Raw genomic sequence first — 16,349 nt, forward strand, 5'->3', positions numbered from 1 at the left:
CGTCTTTTTTTTTAAAGGCCACGCTTTTTTATGTACTAACTGATGCGTTTTTTTATTCCCTATACAAAAATGTCGCGGAAATGTTTGATTCAAGAGACATCTCAATTTTAATTTCATGAAATTTACCCTACGAAAAATGACAAAACGTACAAACACAAATGTTCCTTTGCTTGTCTTTCATATGCAAAGTTCTCAACGCTAGTATTGAATTATTAATGATTTAATATTCGATTTAATAAATAATGATTTAAGAATATTATTGAATTAATATTCTTTAAATCTTACTTATTGATCTTATCTTCCAAATGTCTTAATGTTTTACACAGGGAATAAATCAATGTATCCTCAATCATAGAAAAGATAACGATTGTAAAAAAAATGAAACAAGCTTTTTCGTATTTTTCTACATGTAGTTGTGAATATTTTATTTTTATTTAACGAAAAAAGACAATAAATTACAACGCTCTAAATAAAACGCTAAATAAAACGTAATGAATGAAATACAATGCTCTGTTAAATGAAACGTAGTAAACGTTGTAAATGAAACATCGATATACAAATATCTTAGTACCTTTTATCGACATGACAAAGTTAATTAGTTTAGAATTTAGAACAACAAGCATGATTCATAAACATTTTCCTTCAAAGCCTGTTCGTTCCAAATTTCACAAAATTATTATCATTTCCTTTAACTGGGTTTGTATATATTTTTCAAGCCAGCCGACGTGTTTATTTTATTTTTTATAAAAGGATATTAAAGTATTGGCGTCTGAAAATGGTTAACTTAAATAGTATTTCAATTTTAATTTTGTAAAACTTGTTGCATGGAAATGCGCGGTATGAAGATGCACTAGTTGGTGCATAATATATGCAACTACATTAAAATGCTACTTTAAAAAATGATGACAAGCTTGAGAAGCTGAAAAAGATTACATTGAAAAAAGAAAAAATCTTGAATCACAATATTCGGTTGTCTGAATCAACTAGCTTTAGTCTGACATAATTCTTTATATAAGCAAAACTAACCAAGGAGTTGTAAGATATTTACGAATGCAAGATAAAAGAAAACGTGCTGTATAGCAAGCTATAAAAGTATATGGTTAGACTGCAATTTCTTGTGCATTTATGTGAAATTTAAAGATACAAAAATTGACGTATTTTAAATGTGTGCATAAAAATATAAAATAACATGAAAATTCCCGGTCTAAATTTATATTTCATTCTATTTCACATAAAAATTGCTATGACAAGGAAAAGATAAGCAATAATATTATATTATGAAGTTTAAATTTTCTATTTTTTGTCATTATCAATGTTCTTTGATACGAGTATTGATAGTAAAAGAATTTTTACTTTAATTAGGAAAATCACTTTCATCATGAATTAGTAATATCTTTGAAGTTATCAATGTTAAATTTAAAATCGTATTAAATATAGGTTCTATCAAAAATTGCAATACATTTTCAATTTACCATGAAAATAAAATTTCATAAGATGATTCTAAGTAAAGACCGATGGAAAAATCATAGCGTGCATTTTATTCTTATATTTAGCAATGAACAACAATCTCTGGCTATCGTGTGCTACAAAGTTGGTTGTTCAACAGATATTCTCTTTCTTCGTAATTCAACAGAATAATATTCACGTATGTTCACTAGAATAAATACTTTTAGTTGAAAATGTGATGTTACATCTCCTTGTTGTCGGTGTACGTTATGTTGTACTCTTAATATATTTGTCTATGACAAACATTATAATTGAATTATAACTAGTGGGACAAGGTAAGAATACTTAAATATTATGTTATGTATATTAATTCATAATTTAAATATGTGAATGTTCAAATAAAAGGAAGATATATCAAATATCTTTTGTGGCAGAGGAAACAACAAACCTGAAGGTGTACTGAATGCCCGTAATGATAGTAACTGCTGGCTGTAGATGTCGATGCTGGGGGGGGGGGGGACTGCTGTATTTTCTTCTTATTTAAGAATCGTGGAAGAAAAATCGGACTCCGGTCGCCGGGATTCGAACCCGGGTTCCGAACGTTCGTAACCTAAGGCGCTAACCACTGTGCTGCCGTCGTCCATTGGTAATTAGTGTCGAGTGGTGGTATTTGTGTTGTCGAGTGCCGCCACAAACCTTCGTATTTTATCACGATTTGTTGTTGATATTGCTGATAATCGTTTCTAGTGATATAATATTTCCTGTTAGATACTTTTAATCGATTCTTTCGATTCTTTTATTTACATTTCACGTAAAGATTACGCGGGAAAAATATGATAAGTACATATATTTTTGCTGATTTTCTGACTTACATGTTATTTAATAGTTGAAAAATTCTACTATGTTTATATAATAGCTAAAGATATCGGTAATCTGATAGATTTAACGATATCAGCCTTTTGAAAATAGCTTGTAAATTCACGGTATTGTGAAATAAATAAATAATATTGATTTAGTAGATACATTATATCGGTAATAGGATTAGTAATATTGGCCTAGTTATGATATCGTATAATAAATAACAAATATAGTGATCATTGCACATTACTGTGAGCAACTAATGTTATTTATATCTTTGGAATTTTCAAGACAGTGACAAAAACACACGTTTCGTCCCAAAATCAAACGAAGAAATAATTTCGTAGCGTAATTGGTTGACAACATATTGACTTCTAAGATTGATCCTTTATAAAAGCCATGAGGAGACGTAACTTATGTTTACCACCTTTGGTCTTCGCGCACATTCGAGTTTCTCATAAATGCAATATCAAATTTTCCTGCAAAAAAATTATCTTTTACGTGTGTTTAGTATTCTCAAGTTTTAAACCTTTACAGTTTTCCGACACTCTCTGTGTCGATTTTACCTGCGCCAATACGATTTTAAGACGAGACGCAGAAAGTCACCTTGGCCGAAAATTCCGGCGACTAATCAGAAACGTACGCGGAACGTTCTAATTAACGAAAACGGTTTCGCACGTTTTGGGAATAATTTGGATATATGTACATATCTGCAAAAAATCCTTCATTTCAGTAAATAAGTGTCTAAAATTGCCTGGAATTAGTCAAATTCAAGTATATTCGAGAAATCTTCAAGGTCGATTCTCTCGAAAACTGTAATAAAAATAAAACTATATTTTCGACTTGTTCTTTCACGTGGAATCGCCTTATTGCTATCGCCATGATTTCTAGGACAGGTTCCTAGATCTTATGTTTATCAATTTCTCAAATATATGATTCCACTAAAATAAAAAAAAACGATCTTAATAACATGATATTTACGTCGTAGCATACAGAAAAACTAATAACATCAGAATATACCTGCCTCGGAACGATTCAAGTCTTATCTGAAACATTTTTTGCTACGGATCATGACAATGACGTCAATATCAGCTGAGACAACCTGTATGCGTGTAAGTTTTCGATGGTAAGCGTTAAAATACTTTTATAAGCCACGGTGTATTTTGACAGTATGTTTTGGATCAGGAAGAGTCCCAATACTTATGAACAGGGATGAACGTAACAGGCTGGCTGTGTTTATTTTAAATGATGCGATGGTTATTTTCACAAGATGACGTAACGATATAATAGTAACGGAATGACATTAAATATTAGCAATCCTGCGCGGTTCTTACGAAAGCATGCGTTTCAAGCGACGACTGAGGATTACAATTTGACGTCTAATATCGTGTTGCAATCGTTTAGTAAACATAGCGCTAAACAATCGATTCGATCTCGCAATCAACTACCGATCAATTTGGTGCCGCGTCCTATGGTAAATTGCCAAAGTCTGCTGACAAACCATGGCTTTTCTTCGCGGTTTCGATGTTGGTGATATCACTTTCACACTGTTTTATTCGTAATATTCTGTAACGTGGTGTGATTTTTAAAAAGCATACGTATCGATGGATAACTGCACAAATATCGTTTGTTCGTTGTTTGTGTAACTTGGATTTTTATATGCAACAAATAGTTCCTGACTGTTTCTTTATGTTGCGTAATGATTTTATGTTTACTTCTTAAATTTGTCAAAAATAACATTTCTCTTTGTTATATTTAGTATAGAGGTATTTTCAGGAATCATGATCCGCCACTGTCATTTTATGTGATCCTAAAAAGGATGAATGCACGATTTGCAATTTGCGATGCACAATTTTATAGTGGCGCTGATAAAGATAGAAACAATGTACAAAATATTTACTTAATCGCACATTACCAAAACTGCTAAAAATGGATATACAATAGTTGTGCAGTCATCGATATATTCATTTATCTATATTTCGTGTATTATTGTATTTTATTATCTTACCATATTTAAACCAAAATCAGATATAATAAAAAAGATAAATGTCATTACAGCAGGATCAAATTTGAAATATTGTCAGTCGATAATTCATGCTATATAATATCATAGATTATTTGCTTTTGTCATATAATAACCCAAATCATATAATAAAACCTAACTGAAACCAAAATCATTAATAATAAAGAATCTAATTACCTGACATAGTCAGATTTTAGATATGATAAGTAGATAATTCTGCTGATTTCATAAATTATTTACGTTTGTCATATAATCACAAAAAACTTTTTGGAATTGTTGCATAAAGTATATATTTATAGTATAGTATAGCAATTATTTGTTACAAAAATAATGATTTTATAAGAATAAATTTCAAGCTCGAAATATAAAAGTGAATTTTTTCATACCAGACGTCATTTACAAGAAAATTGGCTTTAAATAATTGCCTGATAAGTGTTACTTAATCCCGTTGTAAACCGGTATTTTACTTGTGTTTAAGTTTATTCTATCGGATAATGGAGAACATGCAATAAAAGATGATAAGAAACTTTATTACTTTGTAAGAAGGGAAATTTCATTTCATAGCAATTTAATTCGATGGATGCAGTTGTGTATTTAACAGTGCGAGGAACAGTTTCGAAAATAATAAAATTTATCCTCTATCAATGTCCTGCTGCATCGTGTGTCCTCGGTTACTGAATATGTACGTAGTAGAAAAGCAAATATAAGTTAAGATGTTGCGACATAGCAATATCCGGTAGCACTTAGCAGTTAAATATTTGAAGTCAATTTTTTTGAAAACAAAATTTCCTGTGAAAACATTTCATTCTACATCTTCACCATTTTATCGCCAATCAGAAATTGACTTTGTACTAAAATTTCCCTTCTTGTAAACAGATAAAATATCGACTAGAAAATAATAACCCTGGATGCTAGTCATTTTGACTGTTTTCATTTTTGTCTTCTGCATTGTTTTAATATTCTTAGACTTACGTTTCTAATGCTCAGTAACTGTTCTTATTTTTGCAGAAATATTATGTATAAGTAATATAAAAATTTCGTATGGCTCTTTATAATACTGTGTAACTCCGAAGTTATGTGTCCATATACACATGTATGTAATTTATGTTCTTTATTAAGTTTATTTTATATGTTTATTACTGTTACATTATATTTGATTGGTATAGTACACATAGCACAAATTAAAATAAAAAAACCATAGTTAACATATATGGTAATTTCTTCCCTCATAAGCATGCAATATTCTGGTTTGTTCAGAAGTTTTGGAGAATTAAGAGATTATAAAGCAACTATGGACAAATTTTTATTTGTGTAAAATGCAAATTAAGAAGCACATTGTACTCATATATTTTATCGTAGGTTCTCTTTATTAATATATAGTCATCTTTCTTGTAATTTAATACAAACTTTCTACATATGCGATTTTAAATAATGCCCATTTACCATTTCAATCTCTGAAAATTATGTAACTGAAAATGATTTATTATTCATACTATATATTCGATACTTTAATAAAAAGAAATAGTTACTCTTCCATAACTGGGAATGTTTTAAATTGATTATTTACAGTTACATCAATTATTTACAATAGTTAATTGTCATTATATATAATAGTTAATAGATAATTATTATTATTATTTTGTTTGCTCATGAAACAAACACTAATAGCTTTTGTCTCTCTCTACAAAATCAGAATTACGTAATAAATAAATTATTTAATAATAGTACAACGGTATGATAGTAAATTATAAGAATATACTGACAAATAAATAAGATAAAATTTAAAAATCATGAATACGTACTTCCACAATATACGACGTTTCAAAGTGTTAATTAATTAAAAACTATCGAAAACAAAACATCGAGCGCGATGTTTAACAAAAACACGCGCGTTTAAAATCAAGAAAATCGGTTAAAATTACTGACAACGAGAAGAATAAAATTTACGAGGTTCTAACGTTAAATGGATCTGAAATGCAGAAAGCTTTTAGCAAAGAAGTACTCTGCTAATGCTCACTACGGATAAGATACTAATTGCTGAAAGTCTATCCTATCGTACTTCCTCGTATTATATATTGATCGTGTGAAAGTATGAGAAACGCACCAACTAAACACAACGACATATTGACAGCATGTTTTATATTATCAAAGTATACAGACATCTTTTCTATCTTGTCTCGTCAAAACATACTATAAAGTTTTTCCTTAATCCCGCAAAGTTTACAACGATGTATTTTACACCGAGTATCATTTTTATCAGATTTCTCTATTATCGAGAATAATTGTGTAACCTTAAAACACAAGTCATATTAATCCGTACCGCTAGAACACGAATGAAGGGTAATAGACAATTGATGCTAAATAAGATATAATGCTGTAGTAATATACATGGTGTTCCAGATTTTTCCGGTTAATACGACGAATAGCACGCAAATTTTATATATTTTGTCCTGGCAGCCGCAATAGATTAAAATATACTTACTACACCATAAAATTTAATTTTTGCAAAATATTATATTAAGCTTGTGCATGTTTTTCCTAACAATGTTGTCAGATTTATTTATTATTATTCATTAATTTACATTGTTGAACATATTGTTAGGCCATGAAATTTATTTTATTCTATTGAAAATTAAAATTCATTAATTAATTAAAATTCTAAAAAATTTAGTAAACGTAGCTCACCGATGATCACTGTGGCAGTTGACGTCCATATGTTCTATAAATATAAACGAAAGTCACTGGAAAAATACATGGCGAGTCACATTTTCGGTGTTCTGTGATGGAGCGAAATCAAAATTATTATTCAAAAGTTATGTTACAAAATCTCTTTTTTATTTTCGGACTAAATATGTACATGAAAACTCTAGAAGACAATTACAGAATGCCTACAGAAGCATAAATAATAAATGATAAAACATATTTTCGGTATTTTATAATGGAGCAATTTCAAAATTCCATTATTCTCTAATCCAATTATTATTCAAAATTCATATAACAAAATCTACTTTTTTTTTTTGTTGATTTTGGAATTAAATACGTATATGTAAACTACAAGGAACATGGAAACAATTTTAAGATTCAGTTTATTGTTAATCAAACTCATGTTATTAAAATTGTCTGTTTTGAAACTAAACGTGTATATTTTTCATCCACTTAAAAATTTTCAAAATATCGCTCGTCATAATAATACAGGAATTGAAGATATTACAATATTACTTGCCTTAAAAAATATATCTTTGGCTCCTAGAAAAATTCGTTGACTTATTAGCTACGTTTAAAAGGTTTACACCTTTCAATTTAACAGGTTGAGTTTATTTTCAGTCAGGTCAAAAAAAATCATTGTTAATACGTATGATTTTTCATTTCAATTTTATGTTGAAATTCTTCTCGAGATATTAATTCTTTTTGTTTGTTGAACGAACAGCAAGATTAGGATATAAAAATTCAAAATGGAAGGGAATAATAATCAGTTTCCGCCTACTGTGATATTTTCATCTTCGAATCATACACGTTTTTTTATTTCAATACGTAAAGAACTTTGGAAGAAAATGTATGTCAAATATGGATTAATACGCGCGATAAACTGATTGGTAGAATTGGTGACTCATTTATTGAGATGAAACAAAATTAAAAGGAACTTCGTACGGTAATAAATATGTACAATTTTTCAGCGCTGACAATCGTACATACATATAAACAGTGAATATTTTAAAATCGACTATTAATAGATAATGATTACATTTAATATCAACTTATTCTTCTCTTTATGTTTCCTTGGTATTTCGTATCTTTGCGAATTGATGTTACATTTTACAAATGTATTACGTAATTTATTTAAAAAAAATAAAATACATGTAATAAATAGAAGATTCTTAAATAATAAAATTATTATATCCAAAAGAATTAATCGTCAAAATTTTTAAGAAAAATTTTAATATGAAATTGATACGAGAACTCGTGAGTATTAAGAATGATTTTTTAATATTTTTTTCAACATACAAACTTTCTCGCAGTACAAAAGCTTCGAAATATTTATATTTATATAAAATATTTTTACTCGCTATGCTCACAGCACACTGACAAAGGTTACCCGGTAAAATCTGGAGTAGAATCACCCCCACCTCATTTGTACCATCGATACTGGGACACCCTATATTTATGTTATATCTATATATGAAAGTTAATTTAGATTTATTATTGCAACGAACGACGAACAAAAGAATTAATCTACAAGTATATTTACAGTTAAAAACATAAGTTGCGTTATGCTTGTAAATCTTACGTATAAAGGTCGTTAACACAGTATACAAAGCATATACATAGAGTAAATGCATAGATAGGCTAAATGTGATCTAATTTCCATAAATCGAAGGAGGCTTTTAGTACAAACGAATAGCTCGTAAATCGATAGACCTGGAAAGGTTGTACTGAAAAGATAATTATTGTTCGCGATCGCCACACGCGATGTCAGCATTGTTCTCATTGTTAATGGCCAAGTCCGTTTACAGAGTCGGTTTGAAGAAATCGAGTGTGATATAGATACATGACCCTATTTTAAACCGGCGAAAACTTTACGTATGATGAATGCGCGGTTGCAACGATGTTCAATGAATAAAAGCCAAGTCTAAAACTAGATTCGTACCTGAATACAGTTTACGATAGCGTACATCCGTAAATGAAAACAAACAAACATATTAGAAAAGCGTCAACCCTCTATAACACCGTGAAACTTTCAATATAGCAATAATTTCATTTTTAACTATATTTGTAACTAAATTGCGACTTCAAAATTACAAATTGTTTTCTTCATAATAAACTCTTTGAAAATTGTAAATTCATTACTCATGTATATCTGGAGGCTGATATTTGTTGGCTCCCGTTTACATAAATTTTGTTACACTCACAAAAAAGATTCGAATTATAGTCAGTTAACCTAAAAATATCGTGCGTATAACCTTGACAGGGTTTCAGAGCAGTCTCATCACAACAATAACGAACAAAACCTCTTAGCAACATCGTATGATTTTTATGAATGGACTTCATCCTGTGTGATAGTAAATGTACTCACTAACTCACTCCACTCGCTGATCCTTGCGTATTATTGAACAAATGTTAACGCGACGATACGCGAGAGTCAACAACGGAGCATCGTTCGATCAGATTCGATCGACATTTTTAATCGAATGCATGTTAATACGTAATAGTTACGGATGAAATGAACGTTAGTACCTCTTATACGGTCGGCCATTTTCGCTGCTTTGTTTACGTAGGAAGTATCGAACCGCGATGGGCATAAATATGGAGAAGTTCAGAATGTTTGTCGTAAAAATGATGCGGAAACCGGTTCCCTTACCTCAAATTGCCAATGCGCCGCTTGTAGCAACTGTTTCGCTTGCTCCCTGGCACAACCTGCAGCCAGCACAAATTGATTGATCATCACCTGCTCGCGTAGGGTGTCCATTTTTTCGTCACGTTTTAACCGAGAAGACGGGAAATACCGAAAGAAAAGAAGGCCGCTCGCGAGACACTATGCTACGACACAGCCTTCCGTGTTAGCAGGTTTTGACTCCGGCTCTCTCGAGCTTTTCGTTTAAACCCGAGTGCGGCCTACGAGCGGCAACCAGAGTCTTGTTTTGAAAACTAAACTCATCGCAGACGGGTGACGGGCACCGCGGGTTGCGGAACGTAAGAGACGAGGATGCTGTGACGTCACTAGCAGCTATTCAAGAGTCAGCGTGCTGCCTCCCGTGTGTTTGGGAGCATTCTCTTTCTCGTACATACTCCCTGTTTTCATTGTTTATTTTCAAACATAATGAACAATTCAACACGCCACAGGCTCAATGAACAGATTCTTATATTTGCAGCTCGTTTCGCATTTTTCCGATATTATTGCGTTCGCCTCGGGATAAAGAGCGTGCGCGTATTTTCGAATTTTTCAGGGAAGCTTTAACGCAGAAATAGATAACATAATTTTATGTTTGATTTGCTGGAAATACCTGTAGGTCACCCACCTCTTTGTTCGAGAAATATCATTTCCTTAATGTTCTGGATGCCGTTTGCCAAGTTTAGATTTACCACGACTGTTTATTAACGACATATTTTAACAATAATATATATATATGCATTTGTTATCTAATTTGTCGAATGTTATTAAGAAGTAGTATTGCCCAAAAAAGGGAATACATTGTTCAATAATATCAGTACGAAAAAATTTAAAAATTCGATATAATCTAAAGTAATTTAAGAAATTTACATACGTTATTTTATATTTGTATTTTTGATTTAAATAATTGTAGTATTAGACTTTCAAAAATAAATTATATAATTAATGTTTCTTCACATTGCACGGGATTTTAAATAGCTCTAAATGGTTAATGATATATATATATATGTAAATATTTTGCAATATATTACTTTACTATTTTATATAACAGTTTGTATAATATATATATATATATATATATATATAAGATCATTAGTTTTATTAACCTGTAATCTCATATTACAAAACCAGTTATTGTAAAGGACTGATTCATTTAATGATTATGTTTTTAAGGTTGAAAATAAAGATTATGGAAATGATACTAATCTTCTTTATTAATAGAGTTATAAGATATTTAATATTTTCCTTTATAAAAAATGTTATTATCACAGAATTATATTAATGGCCTCTTATATGCCCATAATTTATCATGATCATACATAGTATGAATCTTATCATACATATATTTAAAAAAATATAAAAGATCATCATATTGACCTCTATATCTTTGATCTATTTCAGGTAACTCGTTCACATTTTGATATATTATATTATTTGTGGAATTTTCTTCAGTATGTTTTATGTTAGCATATCCTTGTATTGCACCAAATGCACATGTATGCAATTCTACTAAAAACTGATGAATTGCCTCAATCGTGGCTAAATACCATCGTGGACTCTTTTTTTGATGACGCCAAAATTGTGATATTCTTGACTTTAAAATGACACACTGCAAATCTGTAAATTAATAATACATATCAATTGAAATATTGTTTTAACTTTTTTATATTCTTAACATAATAGAAAAGAAATATATATAAATTAACTCAATTTCACAAATTATCAGCTTTGTTACTCTTGAGAATGAAGTGTTATGAGAACATTACTAAATATTTTTTATTTTAAGAGGAATACTAAAAATAACAAAAATGTAAATTGTTATACATATCATTCAAAAGTTATAGAAATATATATGGTTGTATTTGTCTTAATGTCTTGTTATGTATAATATTATATAGACCCTGATAATTTCACCTGTTATTTTATGCACCTAAATGATAGGATTATTGTTATTAATGAGATGATTATTATTTATTTATTTATTTATATACCTCGTAATCGTTGATCTTTATAAATAGCTTTTGTTTGATGCCACGTGCTATCAATAAAAATAGCTTTTTTTATAGGAAATGCATTCTTGATTGTATTTGTAATTATTTTATTATCCTCTTCAACTTTCTTTATGAATAAGGAATCCACAGGTGTACCCGTAGGGCTAGGAAAAATTAAAACAGTCTAAGGGGTAATATTATTTAGACTTATTAGTAAGAAATAAGATGATTCAAAATACAATATTGTTGTCATACCTCTTCTTTGTTCAATATTTCTGGAAAATTAGGATATGTAAAAATTTTCACATCTTCTGGAGCAAGTATAGCTGCATGAATTGCAGTACTTTTTCCATCGATTTCATGTGCATGTTTAATAATATCGATTTTAATAGGTAACTGAAAATAGAATATTGTCTATCCATATTTAGATAATTTAAATGCATATTAAATAGATTACAAGTTGAAAATCATAATGGTATATATCAAGTTTTAGATAATTTGGATTTAGCCATTAAAAGAATCATCTCTTTAATTCCATAATTAATTTATTCTCAGCTACAATATATTTTCATGATTTAAAAAAATATAATGAATTTTTTATAATTATAAATGTAGAGTACTATTTTATGAAAAATAGCAGTGAACTAATTTACACCACTATGATTCTCAACCTGCCAAATAATTAATACCTTTATTGTTGGAAAATACTCTTTGCTAATAACAGGTAAGTAACATGAATAACAAAAAAATTTTCTTGATCTATTACAATGTTCACATATCTTCCTGCCTTCTATTGTATTCAAAATTTGCGCATTAGTAATTTTTAGATGATGAAAAGGTGCCTTGTCAATTACTTTCTGCTCTTTCTCTAAAAGTGAAGTCTTTTTGATATTATCTGTATCGGCTACATTAGTTTTTTCCATATTCTCAATGACACGAGTAATTTTAATTCAAATTACACTTGATGTTATTATTCTAAAACTTGACATAACTACTGATATAAACTGTTGGCAGTTAGGTTACTAAGCACAGATTGTGTGTTCATGTATTAGAAATGAATTAATTTCTGATTACTAACTATATGGTCCATCTGTTGTACAAAGTTTGTATCGCTTTGGTTCACTGGGTAACTACAGTTGTGACAGATCACAGACGAGGTAATAGACACAGATTGAGTAGAGAATAGATCTGACATGCGATGATACAATTTGTAATGCTTTTTCGTACCCTACGTTCGAAAGGATCAGTGTTTGAGAGTCATCTTGCCGTTCTTGTGTCACATGCGGCATTATCGATTAAGTATAGTAGTGGCTTGAATCACAGATGAGTTTGAATTAAATCTAAATTATAAATTAATACATATCAATCATCAGATAGTAAACTTTAAAAATTCGTTGCTCAAATCAAATTCCTTGGCATGCAATATTTTAATTTTGCGCGCGTCTTTAAACGATAACGAAGCTATTTTGTTCAACTACGCGAAGTTTTGGCGCGATACGTCATTGTATTGTTGAAAAGCGTGGTATCAAGATGAACTATTTTATTGTCTTCTATCGACTATTATCAGGTTCATTTAACTAATATATTCTTGTTGGTACTTTGTTAGGTATTGTTATATCGAAATTCCTGTGTTCGTTGGTTGCCGACCGTCCTTTTAGATGAAGTGTTAGTGTTACCAGTAGCAATTGTACTGTAAGCTTCTGGGACAGAATTTAAGCTTAATTATCCTTTCATTTTGACAGAATTGGATCAATTTTATGAATTAATTCTAAAGTTTTGGTTATGTTTTGCGCAGATTACTGATTAAGTATGGAGATGATTTCGAGAAAATAGAGATGTATAGATGGTAACAATTCGATGACATTTCCTGTAAATCATTTGGTAACGTTTGATTTATTTTAACAAAGATGGAGGTATGTATATGATTATATTATTTCTTTATTGACTCACGTATAATACATATCTAATTAATACGTTTACTGCGTACGACGACGTGCATTCGCATCATATTAGAGTTGTTCGAGAAAGCGATCCAAGATATATTCGATTCGAAAAATAATAATTTATTATTATTGATTACGATCAATCCGATCTGAAAGAACCGAGCGGCTTGAAAGAATCGGGTAGCTCATACGAGTAGGTCGTTCATCTTTCGTAGCAGTTCTTAACCTGTAGTCCGCGCATCCCCATAGGTTCACAAAGTCCACGTTTATTACTATATTATTCGAATAAAAAATATTTATATTATTTTATAATATATGTATGTATTTATTTATTAAATATACCTACATATTTTGCCACATTGTCAATTTAAATTTTGAGTTATGTCTTGGGGATCCGTGACAATACAAAATTATTGTTTGGGATTCGTGATAAACAAGAGGCTAAGAATACAGTCGGAACGCAATAAAACTGGAAGACATTAAGAGTATGCGATCAATTACAGAAGCATTACAGAAATTAGAATTCTATACCAACTATTGTAATATTGCAATTATAATACAAGATGTCTTATTTTATCTCTTGTACTACCGACCTTAGTCAATGCTCGTATACAATTTCATAGAAAAATTTAGTTTTAATACAAACCATTACTTAATCGATAATGTCGCAAGTGACACGATAATGGTAAAAGAGTCAGGCGACTTTCAAAATGTAGGACACGAATAAGCATTGCGTATCGTATGTCAGATCTATTTTGTACCTCGAAAAACAATCTGAGACTCTGAGTTTCTCGAGACACAAAGTTCCATATAATTCCCTACTTATTTTGTATCTAGTCAATGCAGATACCTCCTTTAATGGCTATTGTCACAAGATGGCGTGCCAGTATCAAACCATGCTTGCAGAAACAAGTCGTTTCTTTTAATTATATATAAGAATTTATATATTTTATATATAAGGCTTTTATATAAGAATACTTATTAGTATATAAGAATATTTGTTATATATAATATGTAAATTGTTATATATTGTATGTATCGTATAAAATATTTTGAAATTTCATTACTAGTACATGCAATGAAATACGATTATCACGATCATATGGGGTAGATTTGAAGTTATGAATGTTTGTACCAAATATTTTGTATTTTTTTTTATTTATTATTATTTAGTCCGTGCCTTTCGGCTTTGGACGAATTTTCGCTTTTACATCTTTTACACTTATTTTGTTTCTTATATATCTACCTCTTATCTACTCTATTGTATTGCACTCCCTTAAATTATTCTATTTCTAAAAGCTAGAAACTAATGACTAAAACTATTGCAACTTATGACTAAAAATTATTGCCACTTTTGGTCTTTTGCCTCTTTGCTGTGCTAGCTTCTTGTCTTTCCTCCCCGTCTTGTATTGCCCTTCTCTTCTCTATTATTGCTTTTAATTCTGTTAGTCCTTCTCCATTCAGTGTTTTTTTTTTTTTTTTGGTCCTCTCGTTATTTCACATTCTTCTATTACATGTCTCAGGTCTTCTTCTTTGCTTTTACATAGTCTGCATCTTTTGTCTCCCTCTTTTTTCCAGTATTCCCTTGCTTTGGTCTGGTTTCCACATCTGAATCTAGCTAAAATTTTTCTGTCCTTCCACTTCATCCTCCCTTCCAAGTACTTTGGTAGCTCTTCTTTGGTTATTTTTCTGTAATGTCTGTTATATTTGGATTCCCTTATCCTTTCCCCCTCCTCCTCTATTCCTCTCTTCCTTCTTTCTTCTATAATTTGGTCTGCTGTCATCCTTTCTTGCTCTTCTCTTGCTTCCACCTGTGTCCCTCCATTTTTCGCCTCTTCTAGTTCCTTCTTTTTCTTTTTTGCTCTTTTCCTTTCTTGGCCATTTCCCCAGTTTCGATTTTGCAGTTACAAAGGGACTAAACCCAAATAAACTAAAAATAGCACCCAGCCTCGAGCTTAGCTCCGATCATACATCTATAATAATTACATACAGAAACAAACCAATACTTTATAACAATCCAGAGACACTATGCAATAAAACCACCAAATGACAAACATTCAAAGAAATAATCGAGAGCAAGATCAATTGCAACATCCCATTGAAAACACCTGAACACATCGAACAGGCAGTAGCAACATTTATAGAAACTATTCAAGAAGTAGCATGTGCAATCACTATACCTGAATCAACCAAAAGACAAATAAAAATAATTCCGCCAGACATCCTTGAAAAAATTAGAGAAAAAAAGAAAAGCGAAAGCAAAATGGCAAAAACATAAATCACAAGAAAACAAAAAACACCTAAACAAACTTCCAAAGGAAAGAAAAAACAAAATAAAAGAGCACGAATAACGAATAGCACAATAATAACGAATTCACAAAGTTCATAGAGACACTCTCTGCATACGAGAACTCCAACTACTCCCTATGGAAAGCCACGAAAAAAATAAAGAATCCAATAAAATTAGTCCCAGCAATCAGAAAAGCAGATAACACATGGGAAAGAATCAACGAAGAGCAAGCTGAAGAATTTTCCAACCACCTATGCAACACATTTACACCACATAATATCAACAATAGCAACCTCAATTGTCATACGGACGAGGATGATCTCAACTGACAAGCAATACACCATACCTAAAACAACAGCACAAGAAATTAGAAACATAATCGAAGAAACAAAAAACAATAAAGCACCAGGAA

General features: G+C 30.5%; 2 protein-coding genes across 4 annotated transcripts in view; both read right to left on the reverse strand.

The window, feature by feature from the left end:
• LOC122571934 (UBA-like domain-containing protein 2) overlaps positions 1 to 10,063 on the reverse strand; it is a 90,574-nt gene extending 80,511 nt beyond the window's left edge. The window contains exon 1 of one of the 3 annotated variants that reach the window (XM_043736295.1): positions 9,684 to 9,982. In XM_043736295.1, coding sequence (XP_043592230.1) covers positions 9,684 to 9,791 — 108 coding nt within the window. In that variant the 5' untranslated portion in view covers positions 9,792 to 9,982. Of the gene's footprint in view, positions 1 to 9,683 lie in introns of all 3 variants that reach the window. The other 2 variants (XM_043736296.1, XM_043736294.1) reach the window with 2 other exon arrangements.
• Positions 10,064 to 10,906: 843 nt separating this feature from the next.
• On the reverse strand, positions 10,907 to 12,825 carry LOC122572158 (tRNA-uridine aminocarboxypropyltransferase 1). Its single transcript, XM_043736808.1, has 4 exons — positions 12,394 to 12,825; positions 11,960 to 12,100; positions 11,705 to 11,888; positions 10,907 to 11,330 (listed from the first exon to the last, which is right to left on the reverse strand). Exons 1-4 carry the CDS (start codon positions 12,625 to 12,627, stop codon positions 10,987 to 10,989), a joined length of 903 nt encoding a protein of 300 aa, XP_043592743.1. The 5' UTR covers positions 12,628 to 12,825; the 3' UTR covers positions 10,907 to 10,986.
• Positions 12,826 to 16,349: the final 3,524 nt, after the last annotated feature.

This window comes from Bombus pyrosoma, linkage group LG10 (genome assembly GCF_014825855.1).
Source record: "Bombus pyrosoma isolate SC7728 linkage group LG10, ASM1482585v1, whole genome shotgun sequence".
Classification (NCBI taxonomy): Eukaryota; Metazoa; Arthropoda; class Insecta; order Hymenoptera; family Apidae; genus Bombus; species Bombus pyrosoma.

Bases quoted from the DNA above. Each gene is read 5' to 3' on its own strand.
- LOC122572158 (XM_043736808.1), bottom strand. From the start codon at position 12,627: ATGGAAAAAACTAATGTAGCCGATACAGATAATATCAAAAAGACTTCA. The intron at 12,101-12,393 runs GTATTAATTATT...TTCTATTTTCAG, and splicing joins AGTATTTTCCAACAATAAAG to TTACCTATTAAAATCGATAT. The intron at 11,331-11,704 runs GTATATAAATAA...ATTAATTTACAG, and splicing joins TAAAGATCAACGATTACGAG to ATTTGCAGTGTGTCATTTTA.